The sequence below is a fragment of the Carassius auratus genome, unplaced genomic scaffold (genome assembly GCF_003368295.1).
Source record: "Carassius auratus strain Wakin unplaced genomic scaffold, ASM336829v1 scaf_tig00026523, whole genome shotgun sequence".
In the NCBI taxonomy this organism is placed as follows: Eukaryota; Metazoa; Chordata; class Actinopteri; order Cypriniformes; family Cyprinidae; genus Carassius; species Carassius auratus.
In genome coordinates, this window is record NW_020525524.1 from 58,680 (window position 1) to 82,391 (window position 23,712).

The 23,712-nt window shown below is 35.4% G+C and overlaps 3 protein-coding genes across 4 annotated transcripts in view; 2 read left to right on the forward strand and 1 right to left on the reverse strand.

Moving 5' to 3' along the window:
• The window catches only part of LOC113078762 (transcription regulator protein BACH2-like), a 32,146-nt gene extending 26,793 nt beyond the window's left edge, over positions 1-5,353 (reverse strand). Inside the window, exon 1 of one of the 2 annotated variants that reach the window (XM_026251056.1) lies at positions 5,126-5,352. The gene's annotated coding sequence lies outside the window, so the exon portion shown is untranslated. Of the gene's footprint in view, positions 1-5,125 lie in introns of both variants that reach the window. The other variant, XM_026251058.1, reaches the window with a different exon arrangement.
• Positions 5,354-7,433: 2,080 nt separating this feature from the next.
• On the forward strand, positions 7,434-11,882 carry LOC113078772 (glycoprotein endo-alpha-1,2-mannosidase-like). Its single transcript, XM_026251070.1, has 5 exons — positions 7,434-7,522; positions 8,227-8,842; positions 8,915-9,024; positions 9,114-9,190; positions 10,511-11,882. Exons 2-5 carry the CDS (start codon positions 8,341-8,343, stop codon positions 11,145-11,147), a joined length of 1,326 nt encoding a protein of 441 aa, XP_026106855.1. The 5' UTR covers positions 7,434-7,522; positions 8,227-8,340; the 3' UTR covers positions 11,148-11,882.
• A 436-nt stretch (positions 11,883-12,318) lies between these two features.
• On the forward strand, positions 12,319-17,684 carry LOC113078773 (alpha-(1,3)-fucosyltransferase 9-like). The gene is made up of 3 exons (XM_026251071.1): positions 12,319-12,754; positions 15,076-15,170; positions 15,906-17,684. The coding sequence occupies exon 3, from the start codon at positions 15,914-15,916 to the stop codon at positions 16,991-16,993; it is 1,080 nt and encodes a 359-aa protein (XP_026106856.1). The 5' UTR covers positions 12,319-12,754; positions 15,076-15,170; positions 15,906-15,913; the 3' UTR covers positions 16,994-17,684.
• Positions 17,685-23,712: the final 6,028 nt, after the last annotated feature.

Consider the following 23,712-nt stretch of genomic DNA (forward strand, 5'->3'; position numbering starts at 1 on the left):
CACAGCATTCTACTTTACAAGACATTAACTGATGGACTGGAGTCTTGTGGATCAATTAATTTTATTTTGAGCTCATTCTGATTTGACGGCACCCATTCAGTGCAGAGGACCCACAGGTGATTATTCCAAATTTGTTCTGATGAAGAAACAAACTTATTTACATCTTTGATGGCCTGAGGGTGAGTAAATTTGTTTTTAACATATTTTCATTTTTGGGTGAACTGCTGTCCTTTCAATGTCCTTTAGCTGTGACTACACCCACACTACTGCACTACACTACATTTGTACCTGAACTACTATGAAAACTAGAAATAACGGCATGAACCGCACATGACATAGAGAGCGTGACCAAAGAGTTTATCAGGGTTAGATGTAACCCACATGTCATACTGAAATTCCTACACATTTATAGCTTACGATGCAGCTGGTTTCCTGCATTCATATTCAGCTGTGTTACTTTTACCTAAGTCAGCTGATGACCTACTTCAAAGAAGAGAAGAGTCACAGCTCCCCTTTCATCTGTCCGTCAAAGCAAAAGATTCTGGTAAAATACAAAAACCACAGCAGTAAGCATTGTGACACTTATATTCAAAGGGATAAGAGAGATGAGATGGGGAGTAGCTGGAGATTTGAGCAAGCTCTTTCATTGTGAATGCATCTTGAGGCTATATATTTGGATCTCCAGACCGAAGCTGTAATGGCTGAGATATGCATCATTTCATAAAAAGCATGGCAACATAGCTATAGAACTGTCTTGGGAATCTTTTTTTGTCAAATATGCAAAACAAAAAAAAAAAAGTAAAGAAAAGTGATTCAAGCAACTTCATCCTGCACTACTAAAATGTCACTCGTGTACTATTAATACATTAAAATGTACATAAATATTTATAAACTTTATAAAAAATATATATATTGTAGATTAACACACTTCTGTATTTTAAATTATTTGAATATCCAAATTATTTTAAAAACAAATGTAGAAAATAATAGCATTATATTCATATACAATATATTTTAGAAATAAAATGATGCATTTTATATATATGTGTGTTTGTGTGTGTGTGTGTGTGTGTGTGTGTGTGTGTGTGTGTGTGTGTGTGTGTGTATTTATGTACGTGAGCAGGTGACATTTTGATGGTTCAGGATACAGCAACATTTCCCTTAACAGTCTGTTCTGTGTAATATAAACACAAATGTCCTTCACCATTAGAAAATCTTTGAATAGCCCCATTAGCTGTGTTTGTATTATCTTGGATTGTGTCAATGTCTCTGACTAACTCTACTCTAGCCGTCCAACAGGAAGTGAACCAGTACTCAATGGGTTCATGAAGTCCACGTAGTTAATAAATGACAGCTGTGTCCAAGTGCATTCCAGCTCTGTTTCTCTCATCTGTGGGCTTTAGATGCATTATATCACAACCTGATACTTTACTATTAGCTTTAAGCATAATATGTTTGGGTACAGAGGAGGCAAAGAAATTACTTAGTAATACAATGGTAAAAAAATCATACCCGCAATTTAGTTTCAGCCAAACTGAAACTAAATGAGCAAAAACAATACTCTGAACACATCAGTCAGTGATTTAATGGTGTTGAGACTCAATATAATTGACATGCATTGCACATACACCAGTGCAGTCTTTGGGCTTATTAGTGTTTGTAGCAAGCAACACTCTTATTAATGCTCATACTTAGGATTATTTATTGCATTAATGTGAACTTCATGTGATTGGACAAAATGGGATCAAACTTCTCAAAGACTTATTACTGAAAGTGGGTGTTTTTGAATCGGGCAGTAACCAAATCTAGCAACCACATCTTGTACACTAAAAAAAGTGCTATGATTTTTTTGTCTTAAAATATGCTGATGGTGACCTGTGCACAGAGAAGCTCCTACCTGACAAATATTTCAGCTTCTATCTACTGCTGAACATATATTGTAACTCAAGCACTTCATGAAAAAAAAAACAGGAATTGAGTTTGCTTTATCAAACTAATTCATTACAGAAGCAGTTTTCCGCCAATGAAGAAACTGATGTGTTGCAAACACAAGCAGAAGACAAATAACATCTGTTTCTCAACCAGCGATAAGTGGGAAACCCATAACTGCTGTGCTTTCATCAGAAGAACAAACTACTGTTACATGACTAAGGAGAGGTTTCTGCACAGTCAACAGTAAAGACGAACCATTGATTAGTCACTGGCCATTGATTTGACCCATCTAAACACTTTTGGGAGTATAGAATAAGGATGAACAATAAAACAGATCCAAGCCCTAAGCCAAATCTTTTACTGTTATAAAGATCATGAGAGCACTTAACATCAGTAACTGGTAATGCAGTGCAGTTAAACCTCATTATCACATTAAGACCAAGATGTCTCATGATATTACCACACTAAGGTCACAGCTCTAAATAAAGATGCAGGTAAGACATTCAAAAGTGTCAAAGAGAGAGCATATTTATTAAGATGAAAGCTAAAGGTGGATTCAGTCTGAAAATTTCCAGAATCAGATAAGAATTTCTACAATGAACACAGGGAATTAGCTACTCTATATGCCGCACCATAAAGACCTGTGAACATCTCATCTCACGGGATGTAAGCTACAAACAACTCATCCCCTCATTAACCATATCTTCTTCACCCTTACTGAATAATCAAAAACGCATCAAATCTGGATCTGTGGTGCAACGCAACTGGTTTCATAAACAGTAACGGAATAGATAGGATAAAGATGATATTTCATAAGATATTCTAAAGTGTTAGACATGTCTGACAGTAAAGATTCACAATGACAAAACCAAAGCCCTCTCACACTTCTTTCATTACAACACAGTGCTGCACACAGTTTTTTAACACAGTTTAACACACAATATGTTATAGTATGTTTATGTTTCAACATACCTACTTTGAATTCCAAAATTCCAAAAATAAGAAACATTAAGAAACACTTTAGTCTATTATTTATTGATTTATGTTTTCGTTGTTCCAAAGGCTTGGTTATCGGTTGACCATTACCAGCTTTACTTCCTCCAAAGTCATCATACACATATTTTTTATACAAGTTATTTTTCTATATATATATATATATATATATATATATATATATATATATATATATATATATATATATATATAAAAATTATATTTACTTAAGTTGATGTAAATTTTATTTTAAATAAAGTTTTTGTGTGTTAACTATAATAACCCTGGGATTAATGTTTTTTTTTTTTCATTTTGCCTTTGCATGGCAGTACTACTAGATAGATAGATAGAAGTTTGAGAGGGATGAGCACCAGAGGTGGGTAGAGTACCCAAAAACTTTACTCAAGTAAAAGTAAAAGTAAATCTATAAATATTTACTCAAGTAAAAGTAAAAGTGCTAGTCTTGAATAGTTACTTGAGTAAGAGTAAAAGAGTATCGGATAAAAAATCTACTCAAGTAGTTAGTTACTAGTTACTTTGGGTCATATATACGGAGCCTATTTTTATTTAGATAAATAGATAAAATGTATGTAATGTATGTGTGTGTATATATTTCATCAGCCTTTACTCCAATTTATGTAATTTATTATAAAACCCTGTCTGTTTACTTAAGTAACAAATATAGGCGTCATGCCATAACATATTTTTAATTCGACTGACTTTATATTAAATGTGAATTTAACATTGAAAGTTAATGTGATATAAATATTGCTACTAATCTTTCATTGTTCAGAAAGAGAGCAAATAACATTTACATGATTAAAGATCATTTTCACTGAATGTCTAGATTTCAATCACTCTCAGAAACTCCTGTTAAAATCACTGAAACTGTTTACACTGTGAAATCAATATCTTAATTATAGATTCGTACACACATCTGCACTTTGTTGTTTCTGACGAGAGAATTCGCCAGAAAGAGGTCTCCATTCAGTGAGCGAGTGAAGGAAGCACCGGCATTTTAGCGATGACTCATCTGAACACCTCTGATTGGCCATTGCATTCAAAAGCTCAACAGAATCGTGTGTGATTGGTTATAATGCGCAGCGCTGTAAAAACGCGTCTGTCTCTGGCTCAGCGCCAGCAAGCGATCACAGATCTGAATTTAGCAGCTGATATGACTTGTTGAACGTACTCGCACCGGTGTGATTGTATTAAAATTAATAAAATCTTAATCGGCTATTTTTTTGTCTTTTGGAAGCTGCATTCAACTTGACTCCCCCTCTGTTATAAGCCACACACGTAGGCCTACAACAAACTAATGTCACAGTGGTATCGTGTACTGTAATAGAATGTAGCTCAAGTTATTACCTGTTAAACAGTAGACAGCACACGTGGTGTTCATCTAATAAGGATCTCCATCGCAAGCAAATAATAGCCTTTGAAGATTTGCTTTCAATTCAGTGCAGTTCCATAGCCCCGTTTTCAGCGCTGCTGATATTCTTAAACGTTACAACTCTGAGTGAACTGATTCATGAACCAATTCACTCGTTTGCCAATTGGTTTGATCAAGCCTTTGAACAGAATTGACTCAAAAGAATGAATCATTCGCGAATGGGCATCGCTCATTGCCCAGAGAAAAGTAGACGGCGTGTTTGGAATAAACTGAAGCATTTATAACATTTATTGCTTTAAGATAAAGTAACGAGAGGGGCGTCGGCCACAGTAACGAAGTAAAAGTACAGATTTTCCCCAAAAAATTTACTCAAGTAAGAGTATAAAGTACCCATCTTTAAATATACTCCGAAAAGTATTAGTTACCCCGAAAAATTACTCAAGTAAATGTAACGAAGTAAATGTAACTCGTTACTACCCACCTCTGATGAGCACACACATTATATTACACAAAAACGCATGAAACACTGTCTTGCTGAATCACTGCTTCCCATTGTCTCAGTCAGAGTGCATCCAGTCCAGCCCATAATTGTACCTGACATCTACAGGAGGCTACCAGTGACTGTATGAAGCACGAACCTGCAGACCTAAAATCGTCAGTGCAGCTCCTCTGACTGACTGTACATCCAAAACCGTTGACGTAAGCTTTCTGTCTGTGCGCAAGGCATGCATGGACCACAAACAACTTACTCTTAATAATTAGACGCACATAAACTGTAACAGCACCACAGTCGGCTTGGTCACTCACCTAAACTTTCAGTCGTTCCCGCACGAAGATATTCTTCAAAAGACGCTTTCACATGGTCTCTTTCTTCGCGTTTCGCAAACAGCTGGAGGAGCGTGCACGGTTGTTCGTTTCTTTGAAGCCGGAGGAACGCTGTGTTTAGTCTTCGTCTATGTTGAGTTACATTCGAGACCGCGTGCTTTTGCTTTGCTCTTTGCTGATTGTGGCATTTCCAGCACGCGCCTCCTCTAAATTGCAACATTGTTGACATTGGGGCGATGACGTCATGGCGATGAGCCCATAGTAAAAAAAAAGTGGAAAAATAGCACGAGCCATTCAACGTTTTCACATATTTGTGAGTCTAACGGACTAACTTCTTGACACCTGTAAATTAATCACTTAAAATGTATAAAATGCATTATTCATTGAAATCCATTTCCAACCTTTTGCAAGAAAGAAAGCCTGCAGCAACCTGTTGTAAGGTTTTCATATAAATAATGGTTTGTAGTTCATCGTTTATTAAATTACATTGAATCAGTTTAGCAGATTATTCATTAAGTTTAATTTGTTTATTTCCATGTTTAAATTAATTATGAATTAATTGCATTAATTTTATTAAAACTCATTTAAATCAATTAATTTTAGCAAAGCAAAACTGTAGCAGAAACCTATTGCAAGTTATTAAAGTAAATAAGCATTTTAATTTTGTTGTTTATTAAACTAATTCTGAATTATTTTTATAATTTAATTTTATTACACTTTATTAAAATAATTTATTTGCATTAATTTTATTAAAACCTTATGCAAGAAAGTAAAACTGTAGCTGTAACAAACATTATTCTGTAAGTTATTCGTTTTAAAATATGAATAAATAAGAAAAAGCCTGATAAATGAATATTATATGTTGGAACACATGCACTCAATCTGTGACAATGAGTAATATCTAATCGGTATTATCTAATAACATTAATAACATTTATTATTATTATTTGTAACTTCCAAAACCATGGATTACTGTTTTTATTTGTTATAAAAAAAAGAAAAAAAAGAAAATTGGATTGCAACCACATTTCAGGTTGTTATACATTAAAACTGAATAAATCTGAAAAAAAAAAAAAACTGATCCAATTTTATAATGGTTGTATGTATATTAAGATTAGAGCAAGGGCAGAGTAAGCATAACAGCACTTAATCTCACTGTACCCCAAGGGAGCTGGCAAGCAATTATGTGAATTATCAGGTTGTCGCAAGACAGCTCTTGCTTCTCCTTTGATTCTTATCCAAACGAACCATAATTTCACTGTTAGGTTCAAAAATAACTGTGAAAGATTCTCAAAGGCACAGAGTGGCACCGACATCAAAGTCTTATTTATCAGAGAAATTGGAGACTTTAAGATGTGAAAAATCCCTCAGCTCTGCATCCGTCCTCATAAAGCATCACTAGAACCTGCCATATTGTGTGTACATAGTGCACTTTGGAAATGATTGCTTGCAAGCTTTGTTTGATTAACTGAAGTCATTTCAGACACCAGGGACTGTTTTTCACTTCTGAAGCAGCTCAGTGTTGACAATGGAGTGTATATAGTAGTCTAAATCTATATCCAATAAACTACATTTTAAAGTGGAATTGTCTAAAATGTATTGTGGCTTATATTTTGAGACGTGCAGACCCAGCACTTCATCTTTTTACTTTTACTTATTCGCCTATTTTAATTTTTATTTTATTGATGCCGTCTTGTGGAAATTCACAAGAAAAGGTTCCTGAAGTATATGCTTATTATGAATATATCGATGTTCAAGATGCATTCAGAAAACTGCACAAACACATAACTACTGTGTGCCTATGTAGCCAGACTCTTCCCTCGCAACCCATTCATTTGAATGCAAACAGTGCCCTCTCATGGCTGCGCATGCGACTATTAAAAAAAATTTAATGAATAAAAATAAGAAACACGAAATTCTTCTCTTGGACTAAAACGACAAAGATATATTGCTGTAGGCATTTTTTGTAACTTATTTTTCTGTATGTGACAATTGTGAGCTGCAACTGAACTTATATTACACATTTGTTTCCTCTCAAAGAAAACATTAATCTCCGAAATTAGCTGATGCAAACTGTAACAAACAATGAATGAGGCGATGAATTACTATAACCCGTCTGACACCGAATTTACGAACACTACGTAAACGCTTCCTAATTATTATTCATGAGTTCAGTCTTCGCCATAATAGAATTCGTAAATTCATCTCCCGTCCAGTAGAATGCAGTAAAGATCGCTCATATCTACAATTACTGAATAAACAAGACAGAAGCAAATACTGGTTTCTTTTACTGTCTGTGGTCACTGACACTGATCTTTCCGCGTTAGTTTAAAGTGTCAGTCAGATATATTAATATATTTATAAAACAACTCAACAAAGGTATGATGCTGCATATGTTTTAAAATACAATAAGTATAAAATTAATTTCAGTCTCAGTTCTATATGTGTCAGTGTTAAATAGCTGTTCCATGTGCCTCTTTTCTATGAGGTTTTGTAATAACTATTCACTGGTTCCCGTTTTAGCTCTAAAATATGAATTATTTGTAACAGCAATTTATAGATTTTTTAATGGAACACGTCTTGATTATTTTAATACGTTTCATTTAATAGGTAACCATTTAAATGCAATGACATACATGCACTTGTCATATATTTAAGTCTTGTGTTTAACATATATATATATATATATATATATATATATATATATATATATATATATATATATATATATATATATCAACATACTAATACTGCCTATTTAGATGAATACAGTGAATTTCACAAGTATGACTTATAAGTTGATAGAAAAAACTGTTAAAATGGCCCTTCTATCTTATTGTACGTGTACTTAGTATAAACAGCATCGTAGGCTAAAAGTTAATGATTAGTGTCATAAAAGTAAGTTGTGCAACTAAATGTAGGCTACAAGTCTTTTCACACAAGAGTTTTATTTAAACGTGTATATTTTTTTATTTCATTTATATTAACAAATAATTGTAATACATGAAAATATATATATTATATATAATATATACACGTAAATAAAATCTATTTATCTAGTGAGTTATTTATTTATTTTACAGCTATTCTTGTAGAAGCTTGGAGATGAAGAATGAACCTTGAGGGTTTCAATTAACATATTTGTTCCACCATTGACTGAACATCTTCCGTGGAATGGACTTTAACTATCCAGGGTAATGGCACGTTTTAGGCGTAAGTCATGTTGTGCACTTATCGCATTAGCCTTGGCCGTGTTTATTATAACAGTCATCTTAAAGTCTCTGAACCCTGAGGATAATCAGTTTGGCAGTCAGTTTGCATTAAGACTTATTCCACCTCCGGGACAAATGGAACAAGATAACAGCGTTGTTGTGTCTGCTAAACCTGCACAGCTGATACCAGCAGAGAAAGCTGATAGAATGGAGAACAAAATGCAAGATTTTCCTGAGCCAAATTACAATGTGCACGCTTTCTACTATGTGTGGTATGGGAACCCACAGTTTGATGGAAAATATGTTCACTGGGATCATCCACTCTTACCACACTGGGACCCCAAGGTGGCCTCAGGTTATTCGACAGGACGACACCACCCTCCTGATGACATCGGGGCCAATTTCTACCCTGCGCTAGGTCCATACAGCTCCAGAGATCCATCAGTTTTAGAGGAACACATGCGACAGCTGCGAACAGCTGATGTTGGTGAGAATCATCTTTGAAACATTTTCTTTACTGTATTTGCTCCATCTACTGAATATTTTTATTTTATTTTAGGTGTTCTAGCAGTTTCGTGGTATCCACTTAGTATGAATGACGACAATGGTGAAGAAATTGATAATTTTCTGCCTTTGGTTCTGGATGCAGCTGACAAATATCAATTGAAGGTGGTGTACAGTAGATACAGATGGAGGTTTGAAATGCATAGTCTTTGCTTTTGTGTCTCATGCATTTATTTTTTTATTATCCCTGACAGGTTGCTTTTAACATTGAACCATACAAAGGGCGAGATGATGCAAATATGCATGAAAATATTAAATATATTGTGGAGCGGTATGTTTGATAATTTTCATTCAACTCTATCTATTCATACTTAGAAAACATATAAAAGAAATAACACTTTCAGTTTCTTAACATTAGTTACTTAAAGCTGCAGTAGGTAACTTTTGTAAAAATATATTTTTTACATATTTGTTAAACCTGTCATTATGTCCTGACAGTAGAATATGAGACAGATAATCTGTGGAAAAAATCAAGCTCCTCTGGCTCCTCCCAGTGCTCCTATTGCCATTTGCAGAAATTCATCCACTCCTGGTTAGAAAATAACCAATCAGAGCTGCGGTCTGTAACTTTGTTTGTGTTCAAAATGTAGAAAATATATATAATAAGCGAGTACACCATGAATCCATTTTCCAAACCGTGTTTTTAGCTTGTCTTGAATCACTAGGGTGCACCTATAATAAGTGTTTATATTCGGACTATTTTAGATTGCTTCGGGGGTACCGCGGCGGAGTAACCCAGTACCTTTGTGATTCTTCATAGACTTAAATAGAGAGAAGTAGTTCCGGCTACGATGTTCTTCCGCAAGATGCAAGCAGTTCTGTTTATTAACCGCTAGAGTGTCAAAAGTTACCTACCGCAGCTTTAAAACTATCATGTATCAGCGGACAATGACAATACTTCTACAACATTTATAAATCTAGGTTAATATTAAAGGAGTAGTTCACCTAAAAATGAAAATGTACTGAAAATGTACTTACCTCAGGCCATCCAACTGATTTTAGCATTATATCACTTGCTCACCAATGGATCCTCTGCAGTGAATGGGTGCCGTCAGAATGAGATTTCAAACAGCTGATAAAAACATCACAATAATCCACACGACTCCAGTTCATTATTTAACATCTTGTGAAGTGAAAGGTTTTGTGTTTGTAAGAAACCAATCAAGGATTAGATCACTTCCAGAATAAACATTTCCTGATAACTGAATAATTAATGGACTTCAGTGGTGGCCAATGAGTTGAATGTCCAAATTGTATTTTCAATGCAGCTTCAAAGAACTCCACATGATCCAGCATGATTCTTTTCTAGCGAAACAATAATTTTCTAAAAATGTGTATATATTTTTAACCACAAATGCTTGTCTGTGTGTTTGCAATTGTTTATTTCAACCGTGCAGATCTCTTATTCACAGGACATTAATGGATGTGATGGAGTCATGTGGATTACTTGTGAATTCGTGTGATGTTTTTAAACTCTCATTCTGACTGCACCCATTCACTCCAATTGTTCTATAGTTAATCTAAATAATAAATAAAGAAAATCATTCCACAGAGGTGTTTAATTTCACTTATTGTTTATTGTGTTTTACAGGTATGGAAACCATCCTGCTTTTTATAGATACAAAACAAGCACTGGCAAATTTCTTCCACTGTATTATATATATGACTCCTACTTACAAACTCCAGATGTTTGGGCACAGCTGTTAAAGCCAAACGGTATATCGACAATCAGGAACACACTTTATGATGGCATCTTCATTGCTCTTCTTGTGGAAGAAAGCCATAAGAAGGACATACAGACTGCTGGATTTGATGGAATCTACACATATTTTGCCACCAATGGCTTTACTTATGGCTCCTCACATCACAACTGGAGATCCATCAAAACCTTCTGTGACTATAATAACTTGATATTCATTCCAAGTGTAGGGCCAGGTTATATCGACACTAGCATTAGACCTTGGAACTCCCAGAATACAAGGAACCGCATTAATGGCAAGTACTATGAGACCTCATTTAATGCAGCTGTGGAGGCAAGGCCACAAATCATCTCTATAACTTCATTCAATGAATGGCATGAAGGAACACAAATCGAAAAGGCCATTCCAAAGACATGGGGTAAAACTGTGTATCTTGACTACCTTCCTCATAAACCTACAGTTTATTTAGAGATAACACAGAAATGGGCTAGAAAATTCAGTGAGGAGCAGAAGAAATGGCTGGAGTAAAGAAAAGTCTAATATTTTCAAGAGCAATTCTGCCTTAAGTAGTGCTGACAAGGGCCATGGTTTGTTTTATTTTGGTCTGTTTGAGTTGTGTGCAGTTTGGTTTACTTACATGCCTCTTACGATAACTTGACTGATTAAACTGGTCAAATAGTACTAAATCATAATCAGAGATATTCTACCTTGAAATTGTAAATAAAACCTAGTTCTACATTATACTGTTTTTAACTACACACAAAAAAAATGATGTAGAAACAATTTGCACTCAGAATTGCTGGTACATTTCACAAATAATTACAAAGAAAAAACAAATAACACTGAAATAAAAATTATTGTTATAATATACTGTGTACTTAGCTTAAAATTGAGTTTTAAATAGATTACATTTATTTGTAAATATGCATTTTAATCTACTGTTAGATGAAAAGTCTTTAAAGATTCACATGACATTCATAAGCTTTCTTTCTCAGAACAATACAATGACACACTGTGTCACATTCTTTAAATTTTAATGTAAGTGCATAGTAATAAAACCACCTAACATAAAGTGTGACCAACATAACTGGCAGTTTCCCTGGCATCAAAATGAATTCAATTGATTATTTCTTATAAGAATGGGAGTTATTAAATGAACAATAAATTATGTAAAATAAAAAACACTGTGTTGTACATTTTCATTCAAAATATCCATATATTCCATCAATATATTTAACAATTCAAACAGCAAAATGGAATATAAAAGTTGGCCACGGTTTATTTAGTTATTTTTTGTATCGTAGGCATTTGTTTTACTTGCATGCATCTTAACTCCTTTTTATGGAAACCTGACTCATTAAACTCATCCAATTGCATTCAGAGATATTTACTTTAAATAAACTATAAATGCCATGCGGTCATCATTTGCTCACATAATTGATTGTGTAATTGCTTATTTACCAATCTACATGTGTTTAAATTATTATATTAAACCGATTTTAAAACAAATTATTACATGAAATTTATATGTGGACCACGTTTTTTTCTATACATAGCATGCATGTATTTATAAATAATACACATCTGACTGTCATAGGCTGTAAGCCACTGAATGCAAACAGCAATGATAAACAAAGGGATAATCCACGAGTACATACATAATCCAGTGTAACGCAGTTACAAATTTAATTTCCCCTTCCATGCATATCTTTGCATTCTTGCATGTATTAACTGCACACAAACACGCACGCACGCCCATATACGCACACACACTCTAAATCTATAATTACATCCATGCATATGGACAGCACGGGGACATTATTATACATCACATCACACCGCGTTACGTGGGGTCCTTTCCAGCGATGCACTTGCTCGCGTTCTCCGTTTCTGACCCATAGGATCGTACATTTTGACTTGCACGCGCTGATTTGAGTCTGTCATCACTGCGGACACATTGCAATATGCAGTGAAGCCCTGACGCGAACACTATGGGTCCAGGTAGCCTACATCCTATCCGAATATTGCCATCATTGGAGATTTTTCAGCACCATCCCGACATGCGAGGTATGTGGGATGTAGATAAAAGAAGCGCATGATGTGGCTTTCCCTCGAGGATGTTTGCTGATGGACAGGTGAGACAAGCGATTTACCGATATGAATATTACCTGTATGCTTTGCATATATTGCAGGACACGACTTCAGGCTTTAAATATCACGCACTGCGTGCAAAATAATTTTTTCATTCATCTCTTGGGGGATTTTTGAGCTATAATAATTAAACATGGCAGGGACGATCATTCTCAAGGGATGCTTCATGCGTCCTTTTTGGATACAATGCGTGTTTGCTTAAAACAGACAAAGCAGTCGAGATGTTGGAAAGAGGAAACGTGTCATATTTAAGGAATAGCCATATTTTGTGTAGTATTTTGTGACAGTCTGTTTTAAGATGACCTTCAGCATCACTGGCCAAAACATAACACCTTGCACTATACGTTCATTTTGTTTATATGAACGATTTTAGATGTGTGTTCATTAAATATTTTACCACCATATCACTGATGGGACAGACACTAATTGGTAAAGCTAAATAAACTACAGAAACGCTTCATATTTAATGGTTCTTCTTTTCATCTTCATGTCCTTCATCCACATCTTCTATTTATTAGACGTCAACACCGAAGCCAACTACCAGCATGCAACTCTGTGTCCCAAATACATCACAATACATTTAAAACAAAAGGCCTTTCTTTCTCAAAGAATAGTCACCGTTTGTGTCTCCGAGAGAGACACAATTATGCAACCTCATTGATCTTTGTTTACTTTAATAAAATCATGCATCTGATGTATGGCCAAAAATATGTAAATATATACAGTATATAGGCCTGCATTGGAAACAAGATGTGAAATGCCAAACTCTTAAATGATCCTCCCCTCAGGACCTTAAAATAGTTGATTATTGCCCAGAGTTTGTAAACTCTGAGAAATGTATAATCCATTAGGATAATTATATTTGATCATGTACTGGATGAGCAATGTTTGATTTAGCATATGTATGATATATTTCCCAGAAGCCCTCTCTGTGTCCGCTCTTACATAGAGCGTTTGCTGTGATGTGAGATGATTGAGTCACAAATGCACTGATAAACCTTTTAAACAGCTCTTCCATGTGTCCACACTTGGATTAATAGCGAATGAACACTGCAGAGATTAAAAAAAGCTCATTTATCAGCCAACAGTGTTGTGTAGTGTGTGCAAAACCCCACAACTGAAATGCATTATGAATATGAAATGAATGAGTAACAGGTGTGTTAGATGCAATATTTCTCACAGGAAATATCACAAATCGTTTTATTGTCATGTTGCCTTTTTAAGTCCACATACATGTACAATGTAAAAATGGTAACAAATTGCATTGAGGTTACATTAACATTATTTAATGTGTCACCTGATATTACCTAACAATGAGCAATACATTTGTTATAGTATAGTAACTAATGTTAACAAATGGAACCTTATTGTGAAGGGTTGCTGTGAAAGTTAATAGAAAGAAATGTGACTTATTGGTTGTTAATTGATTTCTTCAATTATTAATTTGCTTATATGTGTCAGGTTAGCACATCTATTAAACAGAACAGGGTGAAAGCTGTGAAGATGTATTTTTTTATTAGCAGGTGTTCCTGTGAAACTGTACAGTTAATTGAGCTGTTGATTCAGTCCATTGAAGTGAATTGAATAAGTGAAGTGAATGTTTATTTGATTTTTAATGGTATGTTTTGATAATAATCTCTTTTTTTAAGCCTCTTGAAGTCATTGGTTCACTTTTGAAGAATTTGGATGTAATGGGCAGTGTGGTTTTAAGAAAGACTGGGAAATGTATTGCATTATAGTCCCATGGTTTTCATTTAGAAAAAAGAAAAAGGGAGGAAAGAAAAAATATTTTGGATTCTGTTCTGGGAATGTATTCTGAAAACAAACTCTAGTGTTTCTAGATCCTTAAACTGTAAGATCATTTTAACATCTTGTCAAGGTGGAAATTTGGTGTAAATATAGGCCTTTTGATTCTATTATCTGTTGATATCCTAAAGATGGCAGTGTTTCCAAATAAATAACTGATTGTCTAATTGTTCTTGCAATGATCCAGAATTATTTTTAAGTATACAATCCCACAACAGGCCCAGGACCACCAGAGACGATGAGGGAGGTGCATCTCCCTAAATATTCTGAACAGTGGTCAAATAATATGGAGTTTTTAATGACAAAATCTTAAACTTTCACATTTGTATCCCCCAGTCTAAAATGTTTGTTTACACCCTTTCTACACAAAGTGATAGATATTGATATTCAGTTTTATAGTCAGTCTGCAGCTTTATTCATTAAAATGCTTGACATCTGATAGTTGTTGATTGTACAGTGATGAAAATCTATTTTATGTCTTTTTCCCCCTCATGAGAAGACCTTTGATTTTAAGACTGACAGTCTTCTGGTAATAAAAAGAAGAACCTGGAACATACAATCAGTTTACCTTCTGGATATCAGCAAATCTGTCAGGTGAATTTTTAAGATTATTTTCTTTGCATTTAAATTGGAATTAACTGTGCTTGTGATTAGTTGACTTATTAGTCATGTTAAATATATTAATCATATATTTTTTCTCTCTAAATAATATATATATATATATATATATATATATATATATATATATATATATATATATGTGTGTGTGTGTGTGTGTGTGTGTGTGTGTGTGTGTGTGTAAACCAGCCAGCATTTTTATCTCAAGTATACTTGTACAGTCAAACGTCCTAGGCATGTAAATGTCTCTTTATAAAAAGTCTAGGATTTTTATGCATCTTATGTTTATATTCATTACAGTAGTGCACATCTAATCATCTGATGGATGAGACACCTTAACATATACCTTAACATATATATATATATATATATATATATATATATATATATATATATATATATATATATTCAAATGGCACGCACAGTATAAAGTTCCTACATCAAGTAATTTTCCCAGTCTCAACTCACAACTGTTTTATGGAGATTTTGTCTACTGAACGTTTTACAGAAAGACGTTTCAGTTTGTTGTTAAACAATAGCACAATTAAATTGAATGCACTGTACTTCTATCCCTTACAGCATTGTTTTCATACCTGTCGAAAATTAAATAGTGCATTAAATTATATAGGCAGGTCTATAAGGTCTATAAGGAGCTGTTTCATACAATAACCCTTTTTTGCCTTTTGATCTTCATCTACTTCCTCTTTAAAGGCCAGAGTATGCCATCTGCACCAACTTACAGAATCCTACGACCCCTCCTGCTTGGTATCTTTTTATTAGGATGCTTTGTGACTTTGTTTTTAATGTACATCAAACCGTCTACGAGCTGGTTGTCAGGCCCGGTCGAGTCAGAAACGTCCACAGCCCGAGTGAAGAGCCTCCTTTCCACCAGAAGTGAACAGAACCAGACCACCATCCTTGTTTGGCTTTGGCCTTTCGGTGAAACGTACGACCTGAACGTCTGTAGCTCTTTGTTCAATATTGATGGCTGCTTCCTCACTGCCGACCGAAACCTTTACAACAAATCTGACGCCGTGGTCATACATCACAGGGACATCACCAGCGACCTGTCCAACATGCCACCTACATATCGGCCCACGTTGCAGAGATGGATTTGGATGAACTTCGAATCACCTTCGCATTCATCTCAGTTACCTGGAATTGAAAACCTGTTTAATTTGACTCTAAACTATCGGCGGGATGCTGATATAGAAGTGCCTTATGGATCGATTGTCGGGGCCCAAGGAGAGGAGGACTTCGTGCCACCAAGCAAGAACAAGCTGATTTGTTGGATCGTCAGCAATTGGAACCCAGACCACGTCAGAGTGAAATACTACAATGAACTATACAAGCACATCGAGGTTCATGCATACGGACAAGCATTTGGTGAGTACATTTCCGACCAGGACTATTTCCCTACAATTGCAAGCTGTAAATTCTATTTGGCATTCGAGAACTCAATTCACAAAGACTATATCACTGAGAAATTGTACAACCCACTTTCCATCGGCACTGTACCCGTGGTGCTTGGACCACCAAGGGAGAACTATCAGAACTTTGTGCAGGGAAATGCTTTCATCCACGTTGATGACTTCCCATCTCCAAAGGAGCTGGCTGATTACCTCCTGTTCCTTGATAAAAATGAGGAGCTTTACCTGAAGTACTTTGACTGGCGTAAACACTTTAAGGTGAAAAAGGCATACTTCTGGGCTGAACACACGTGTCTGGCTTGCGATTACATTAGAAGGCACAATGAGTACAAATCAATTAACAATCTTGACAAATGGTACTGGGGTTAATCCACAACTGAAACACTGGACTGGCTTAATGAAAGTTGCTTGACAATAAGAGCTTCATGTAACTTCATGAGGGTTAGTCGTGAGCACTTACAGACTTTTATTTTTGTAAAATGTAAAAAAAGTAGATGTACATTTATTTTGTGTTTGGTTTCATGTGTTTATTAATCTGGATGCAAATGATGCATTTTAGAGTTTAATAAGTTTGAAACTCTGTCATTCTCTGTAAAAACTGAAAATCTGTCACTTAAATACGTACTTGTCGTTCCAGTCTTGTATGACCTTTTTTCTTCTGTGGAACACATACACACAAACATATTTTGTAAATTATATTTTAGATGCAAATCATGCATTTTAGTGTTTAATAAGTATATATTTATTGGGAAAGAAGATTTTAACCAAAATGCACAATTTGCATTAGAAGGGACAGTTCACCCAAAAATCATTTACACAGCCTCATGTCATAAAAAAAGTCATAATTTTATTTTTTATTCTTCAGGGGAAACAAAAAAACAACAGCTGATACATAAACTCAGAATTCTGAGAAACAAAGTCTGAATTGTGAGATACTGTATAAACGAAGAAGAGAGATATGTAAACTTGTTAAGGAAACTGTTAGAATTTATGAGTTTGAAAAAATGGGCTTCCATAGTTTTTTTTTCCAATACAGTGAAAGTTAATGGGGTCCAAAATAACACACAAAAGTAATTTAATTTGTGTTCTGCAGAAAAAGTAAGCCATACAGATTTGAAACAACACAAGGGTGACTAAATGATGACAGAATCTTTGTGTGAAATATTGCTTTAAAACGTCACATGTAACAGTGGTTCCCAGAGAGAGAATGAGATGCTGCGTCCTCTAGCAGAGACTATGGGGACTGCTGCCAGCAAGACCAGTGTCTGAAGCACATGTGAATCAACTCCAATCCCATTGGCCCATGTAGCCCATGATGTCACAGGCAGGTGTCCGGGAGTATAAGAGGGCACCTGCTGAATGCCTCATCAATTTAGTCTTTAGTCAATTTAGGCATGGTGAGACCACCCAGCATCTTGTTTCCTCTCGAGGAGCCATGGTTATAGGCATAGATCCCCTTCTAGGCAAATCACACTATGTCCTCACTATGGGGAACGGACCTAATCCAATGCCATGTGCATGCCTGTTCACCTGGTGAGATAGCACCAAGGGAAGCGACAGACATACATCAAAACTTCCCTCAGAAAGGGAGTAAGCCACTGATGCCCGGGGCCACTAACATAACTCAGAAAAATGGAGAACCCATCCAAACATGAGGGACATCCCATTAACCACAAATGCCTCTCTGTAGCCACCATTGCTGCCATTGCACGGCAAGTCTGTGGTGCGGCACAGTTCCTTGACTGCCTGAGGGATAAAACCTTGCCCTCATCTAGATTTCTAAGCGAGTCAGCTTGATAAGCTTTTAACAAAGCCATTGTATACAAAGCTCCACCAGCTTGACCTGCCGCCACATACACCTTGCAGTTCAGACGCAAGTTGGTCTGAAGCGGGTCTTTAAAGACGATGACTCACCCTGGGAGAGATAGCTCACTAGCATCTCCAGGGGGCATCTTCACATTTTCATGCTCACCCGCACCCTCAATATTAGTGTAATCCACATGCTGAAAAAGATGCAGCTGAGCTGGATATGGCCTGTCCCGTGATCTCACTAACTTGGAGGTTGGAAAGAAAGGGGAGTCCCCTGAGGGAGGGGAGGTCATGACTGGCCAGAAAGCACTCGTCCAATCTGCCACAAGCTTCTGCCTTTTGCATGTTCAGACTCTTAGTAGCATGAACGCATGTGCTCCTCACGAAGACACAGCACCCTTAGATTGTGTGTCCTCGGGTGTCAGAAACCTCAGAAACCTGCCTTGGTTTTCTCCATTATGCCTTCACACTAACTGTCAAACAAACGGCTCCTGAAGACAATAAAATTCGGTGACGTATTCGGCCTGTGATGTCACGGGCTATGTGGGCCAATGGGATTGGAATTGTTTGACACGTGTTTCAGGCACGGTGGCAGTCCCCATAGAGCAGAGCCATGAAGAGCAGAGATAGTTCAGAGCTAGAGGACGCAGCGCAAGTTCCCTAGAGAGGGAATTCAGTTTTGCTGTTTTCATGCACCTAACCGCACATTATACAGGAAATCAGTTTATTTAATGAGAACCAAGCACTTTCTGAAACTGATATTTTTATGCTTTATTTATATCATTGGTTATTGTGAAAACATTAGTGCATCTATGCAGTGTTTACAGATCTTATGTTGTGCAAAATGTCAATGTACTGTAAATGTACTGTAAATGTATTTTGAGACAACCTGCCTTTCATTTTCCATGGTTTTGGATGTTGTTTTGCAAATTCATATTTTACCATTTCAGTAACCAACATGATTTGCAACTGAAAAACAACATATATATATTATATTATATATTATATATATTTTTTTTTACTGAATAACTGCTGATAATATCACTGTTAAGTAGCTTACATGGCTTGGATATGTGATACTGTGAAGTATCAATGTGTACTGTGAAGTTCTGTCTTCTAAATGTCACTTTTGTTTAACAGTGAAGTGTTGAATCAATAGCAGAAGGCCGGTATACATACAGTCATGTGTGGGAGGTGCCATATTCACAGGAATGCAAAGGACTTTTTTCCAAATGTTGCCAAATGTTTCGACGTGCTCATACGAGATGTATGAAATCATAATGTGAGAAGCATAATGACTAGGTTTTCTAATTCAGAAGTTGCTTCAGATGGAAGCTTGGAAGATTTGTTTGCAGTCAAAGTTTTCTTTCTCAAACGTGATGCTACTGATCTTTTATCTTTGGGATTCAGGTCATCCCATTTATCAGATGTGCTTTCATTTAATGGTGAAGGACTGTTTTAGATGTGCTCACATACATGTAGTCAGTCTAATATTAGATGAGGTTGAAGAGCTCTATTATTGATCAATGATAACATTTTCAGCTGTGGAAGACTAAGCTGCTGATACTGGAACTGCAAAAAACAATCATGTTCTTAACGTTTTGTCTTATCTCCAATATAAAAAAAAAATCTGAACATCCTTAGAACAAGATTTTTATTTATTTATTTTTTTACCTGAGAAAAAATATTGTGTAAGACAACATTTTTTCTTTTGTTTTCTTTTTTTATGTTTTAAGTATAAATCAAACATGATTTTGAGAAGTTTATATGTATAACGGTCATAGTTGGGTGAACTATCTATTTAAGTAAAGACATAACAATGTGCCAAAATATATTTTTGCTAATTTTAAGCATTACATTTAGCTAGATTTAGCCTTAAATAATAATAATAATAGGTCATATTATATATTTATGCATTTGGCAGATGCTTTTTCTTGCATTTAAGGTATACAGTTTATCCTGGGAATCGAACCCCTGTCCTAAGTGTTGCAAGCACTATGCTCTACTGTTTGAACTACTGAAATGCATTTGGTAGATTCTAAATGATTATACATATGTTCTCTGATCATACAATATTTTGTTCTTCAAGCAAATATATTTTTTTTAAGGATGTTTACTTGTTTTTCTTGGAAACCAAGGCAAAAGCGATTAAGAAAATGATTTTTGCATATGATAAAGCACACTTTAATTGATGATATTTGTACACATTTTGTTTATAAGGATTATCAATCATTTCCAGGCTCAGGCACTCACGAGTCTTGAATCACATGTATATTCTCATGTCTGAAGCACACATGTTTGTGGGTTATTGTTCTTGTTGTGTTCCAGTGTCTTTCAAATTGAACAAACTGTATAAACTGTAACATCAGCGGATAAATATTTTATGCCTGGGTTTTTAACTTTTGTATACATGAGGGACCATCCGTTTAAAAAAAAAACAAAAAAAAACAGAAGTGCTATTTTAACAATGTCCATCTGTATATTACTCAAATGTGCACAAAAAGCCAGAGTTTTTTATATTAACTTTGAGGAAAATCGGGATGACGTGTAGTAACACAAGCTCCACTACACATCTCAGATCAGTGTTTGTCAGAGATAATCGGTTTGCCGTGAATGCTCTTTAGGCATTGTAAATGGCAGTATTGTTGGACAATCTCAAAACTGTAGCGAATGCCACGAGGATGAAGCCCTGATATGAGACAGACAAAATAAGCCCTTTCTGAGCCTTTGCAACAAGGAAGAAAAGTCTCCTGCTGAAAACAAAGACATTTTCTGTCTCTAAAGCAGTTTCCACAATGAACATCCAAATCATTTTTGGTATTAGGAACTAGTCTTTTGAATAATGGACTGGAAAACCTAAAAGCTAAAACTTTCTCTCCAGTGTGATATATTGAACTGGTGACAGTACAAATACATATTGTGACTAAAATGTGAACTGTAAAAAAAAAGGATTAACTGTTTATTGTTTCATCTTGCTGTACAAAGTGAATCAGCGACCGCTTATTTACTTCCTGACCATTAATTACTGACTTGTATTGATTTGTGGTCTCTCTCTCTCTCTTAACCTAATCTTTATTTCCTGTGCACAAAATGCTGGCTGTGAGCTCTTGGTACCCTTTAAAACAGTTTTTTTTCAGAATGAGTGTGTTAGCAGTGTCTGACTAAGAGCCCCCGCTGACTCACACATGTAGGCTGGTCTCACTAACTCCAGCATCGAGTGTGATATCTCCTCTATGCATTATGGACTCTAATGCAAAATGACCCACATTCCTATTGTGCTGTGGAACTCGAGGGTGTATAGAACTGTTCATTGCAATGTTAATTACCAAAACATTGTTATTTGCCAAATTTAGATGTCTGTTAGTAAAATAAAGAGATGAAAATTAAATTACATTCACAGAACATTTTGCTTCCCATCTTGAAAAAAGTGTGAAAAAAAGTTTGAATAATTCAACAAGAAATTATTAACTCACCTACATATTAAATTAATTGTTACATTTATCCAAAATGTTAAACTTGGCCATAATTTTAACCCAAATAGTTTTTTGATGAAGCTAACAAAAAATAAATCACTCACACACACACACACACACACACACACACACATATATATATATATATATATATAAATACCACAAAAGTAGTACATATTACTTTTAAAACTACTACCAAGTCGTCTGAAGCCATACAGCCAAATGTATTATTCTCTGGCTTTGAAATAAGTGCAATTAAAAAAAAAAACATTTAACTATTAAATATTACTAAATTCCAGGTTTGTTTTTTTAAACATGAAACATTACACAATGTCTTCATTGGGAAAACATGCCTGTAGTGACATTTCTGCAAAATGATTAGGCTCTCAAAATGAAATATCCAGGGGTTGTACTAAAACACATACACTTTAATCTGAACTAGGCGAATGCAAATCTGGCACTGTTTTACAATGGTAGTTATTGTACTTCTTGCTGCAGTTTGTAAATAAAGTGTTTAGCAAGTGATGCTAAAAGATTAATGCTCTATCACTTTTTAAAATGTTATTTCAATTTTATGAAACCTTACCATAAACTACCACAAAAGTAACCGTGAAAGAAAAACACATTTGTTGTAGCAACCATGCCATTTTAAGTTGCTTCTGCAAGTCTTTGAGCTGTTCATCGCATTTCACTGAACTAGTACCTTGCTACAAATCATGCAAATGTTTTGCATAAGTGCACTGAAAAAAAAACATATACATTTTCTACAAAAATGATATTTTTGTGTTCCGCTGAAATAAATTAACGGCAAATAGGTTTGAAAAGACATGCATGTAAAACACAGCTGCATGCCTATTGAATTGCACCACCATTAGTCAAACAGCAACTTGCTTTTTCAGCAACATGTCTCAGGCTGTTAAAAATAGCCCAACAAATCCACTGTATGCTGAATGATGACACCAAAGGGGCAGCTTGGTGTGCAGGCCATCAAATCCCTCGCTGTTGTTGTGACCTCCCTGTGTTGATACTCTGGCATTTAGAGTTATCCTTCTGAACCCACTAAGGTGATGCACTCTTATCCTGTTCCTCAAAACAATAGGACTCCCAGTTGTTCAGTCCTTATGCCAAATAAGGGGGTAAAGTTCATCGGGTTACTATATATTTCAGTATTATGTTGATGAGGGAATGTATGTTTTTGTTTGTGTATGTTTGTGTGTGTGTGTGTGTGTTTTGTGGGCATAGAGGACCAGCATATAATCAGTGTGTAAATCCATATAGGACAGAGATTAAGAATTAAATTCTATTCTGGACTGGGATATTTAAAGATCTGATCAACAAAATCCACAAACAGAGAAAATAATGTAGATCAACAAGCAGATTTTACACAATACCAACTCAAGTACTGCCGCCGCAATGCAATGAAATCTACCCGTGAAATTTAAAGCCATTTCATTTCTCTACAGGATCACAAGGCGGCAAATTCATTAGGAATTCATAAATAAAATAAATGTTTGCTCTAGCTATAGACAATAGCTTCAGGCTCCTCAAAAACACTGATAAATAAAATAATTATGTACATTCGCAATTCATTATCTCAAAATCAAATGTTATTGTCAGGGTTTGGCAAGGAGGAACTCAGGTGCAGACAGGAAGTAACTAAACACAGGATTTATTTATACAAAAAGGGAAAACAAAACCCACGAGGGGGAAAACAACGGCTAGGGCAGAAACTAAACAACTTAACAGGACAGGATTGACATGATAAACAAACTCTTAAACACTAACTACAAACAAACACTTCAAGGA

Excerpts from the sequence above, each read along its gene's own strand:
- LOC113078772 (XM_026251070.1), top strand. The coding sequence starts at position 8,341 with ATGGCACGTTTTAGGCGTAAGTCATGTTGTGCACTTATCGCATTAGCC. Across the intron at positions 8,843-8,914 it reads GCTGCGAACAGCTGATGTTG|GTGTTCTAGCAGTTTCGTGG; the intron begins GTGAGAATCATC and ends ATTTTATTTTAG. Across the intron at positions 9,191-10,510 it reads ATTAAATATATTGTGGAGCG|GTATGGAAACCATCCTGCTT; the intron begins GTATGTTTGATA and ends TGTGTTTTACAG.
- LOC113078773 (XM_026251071.1), top strand. The coding sequence starts at position 15,914 with ATGCCATCTGCACCAACTTACAGAATCCTACGACCCCTCCTGCTTGGT.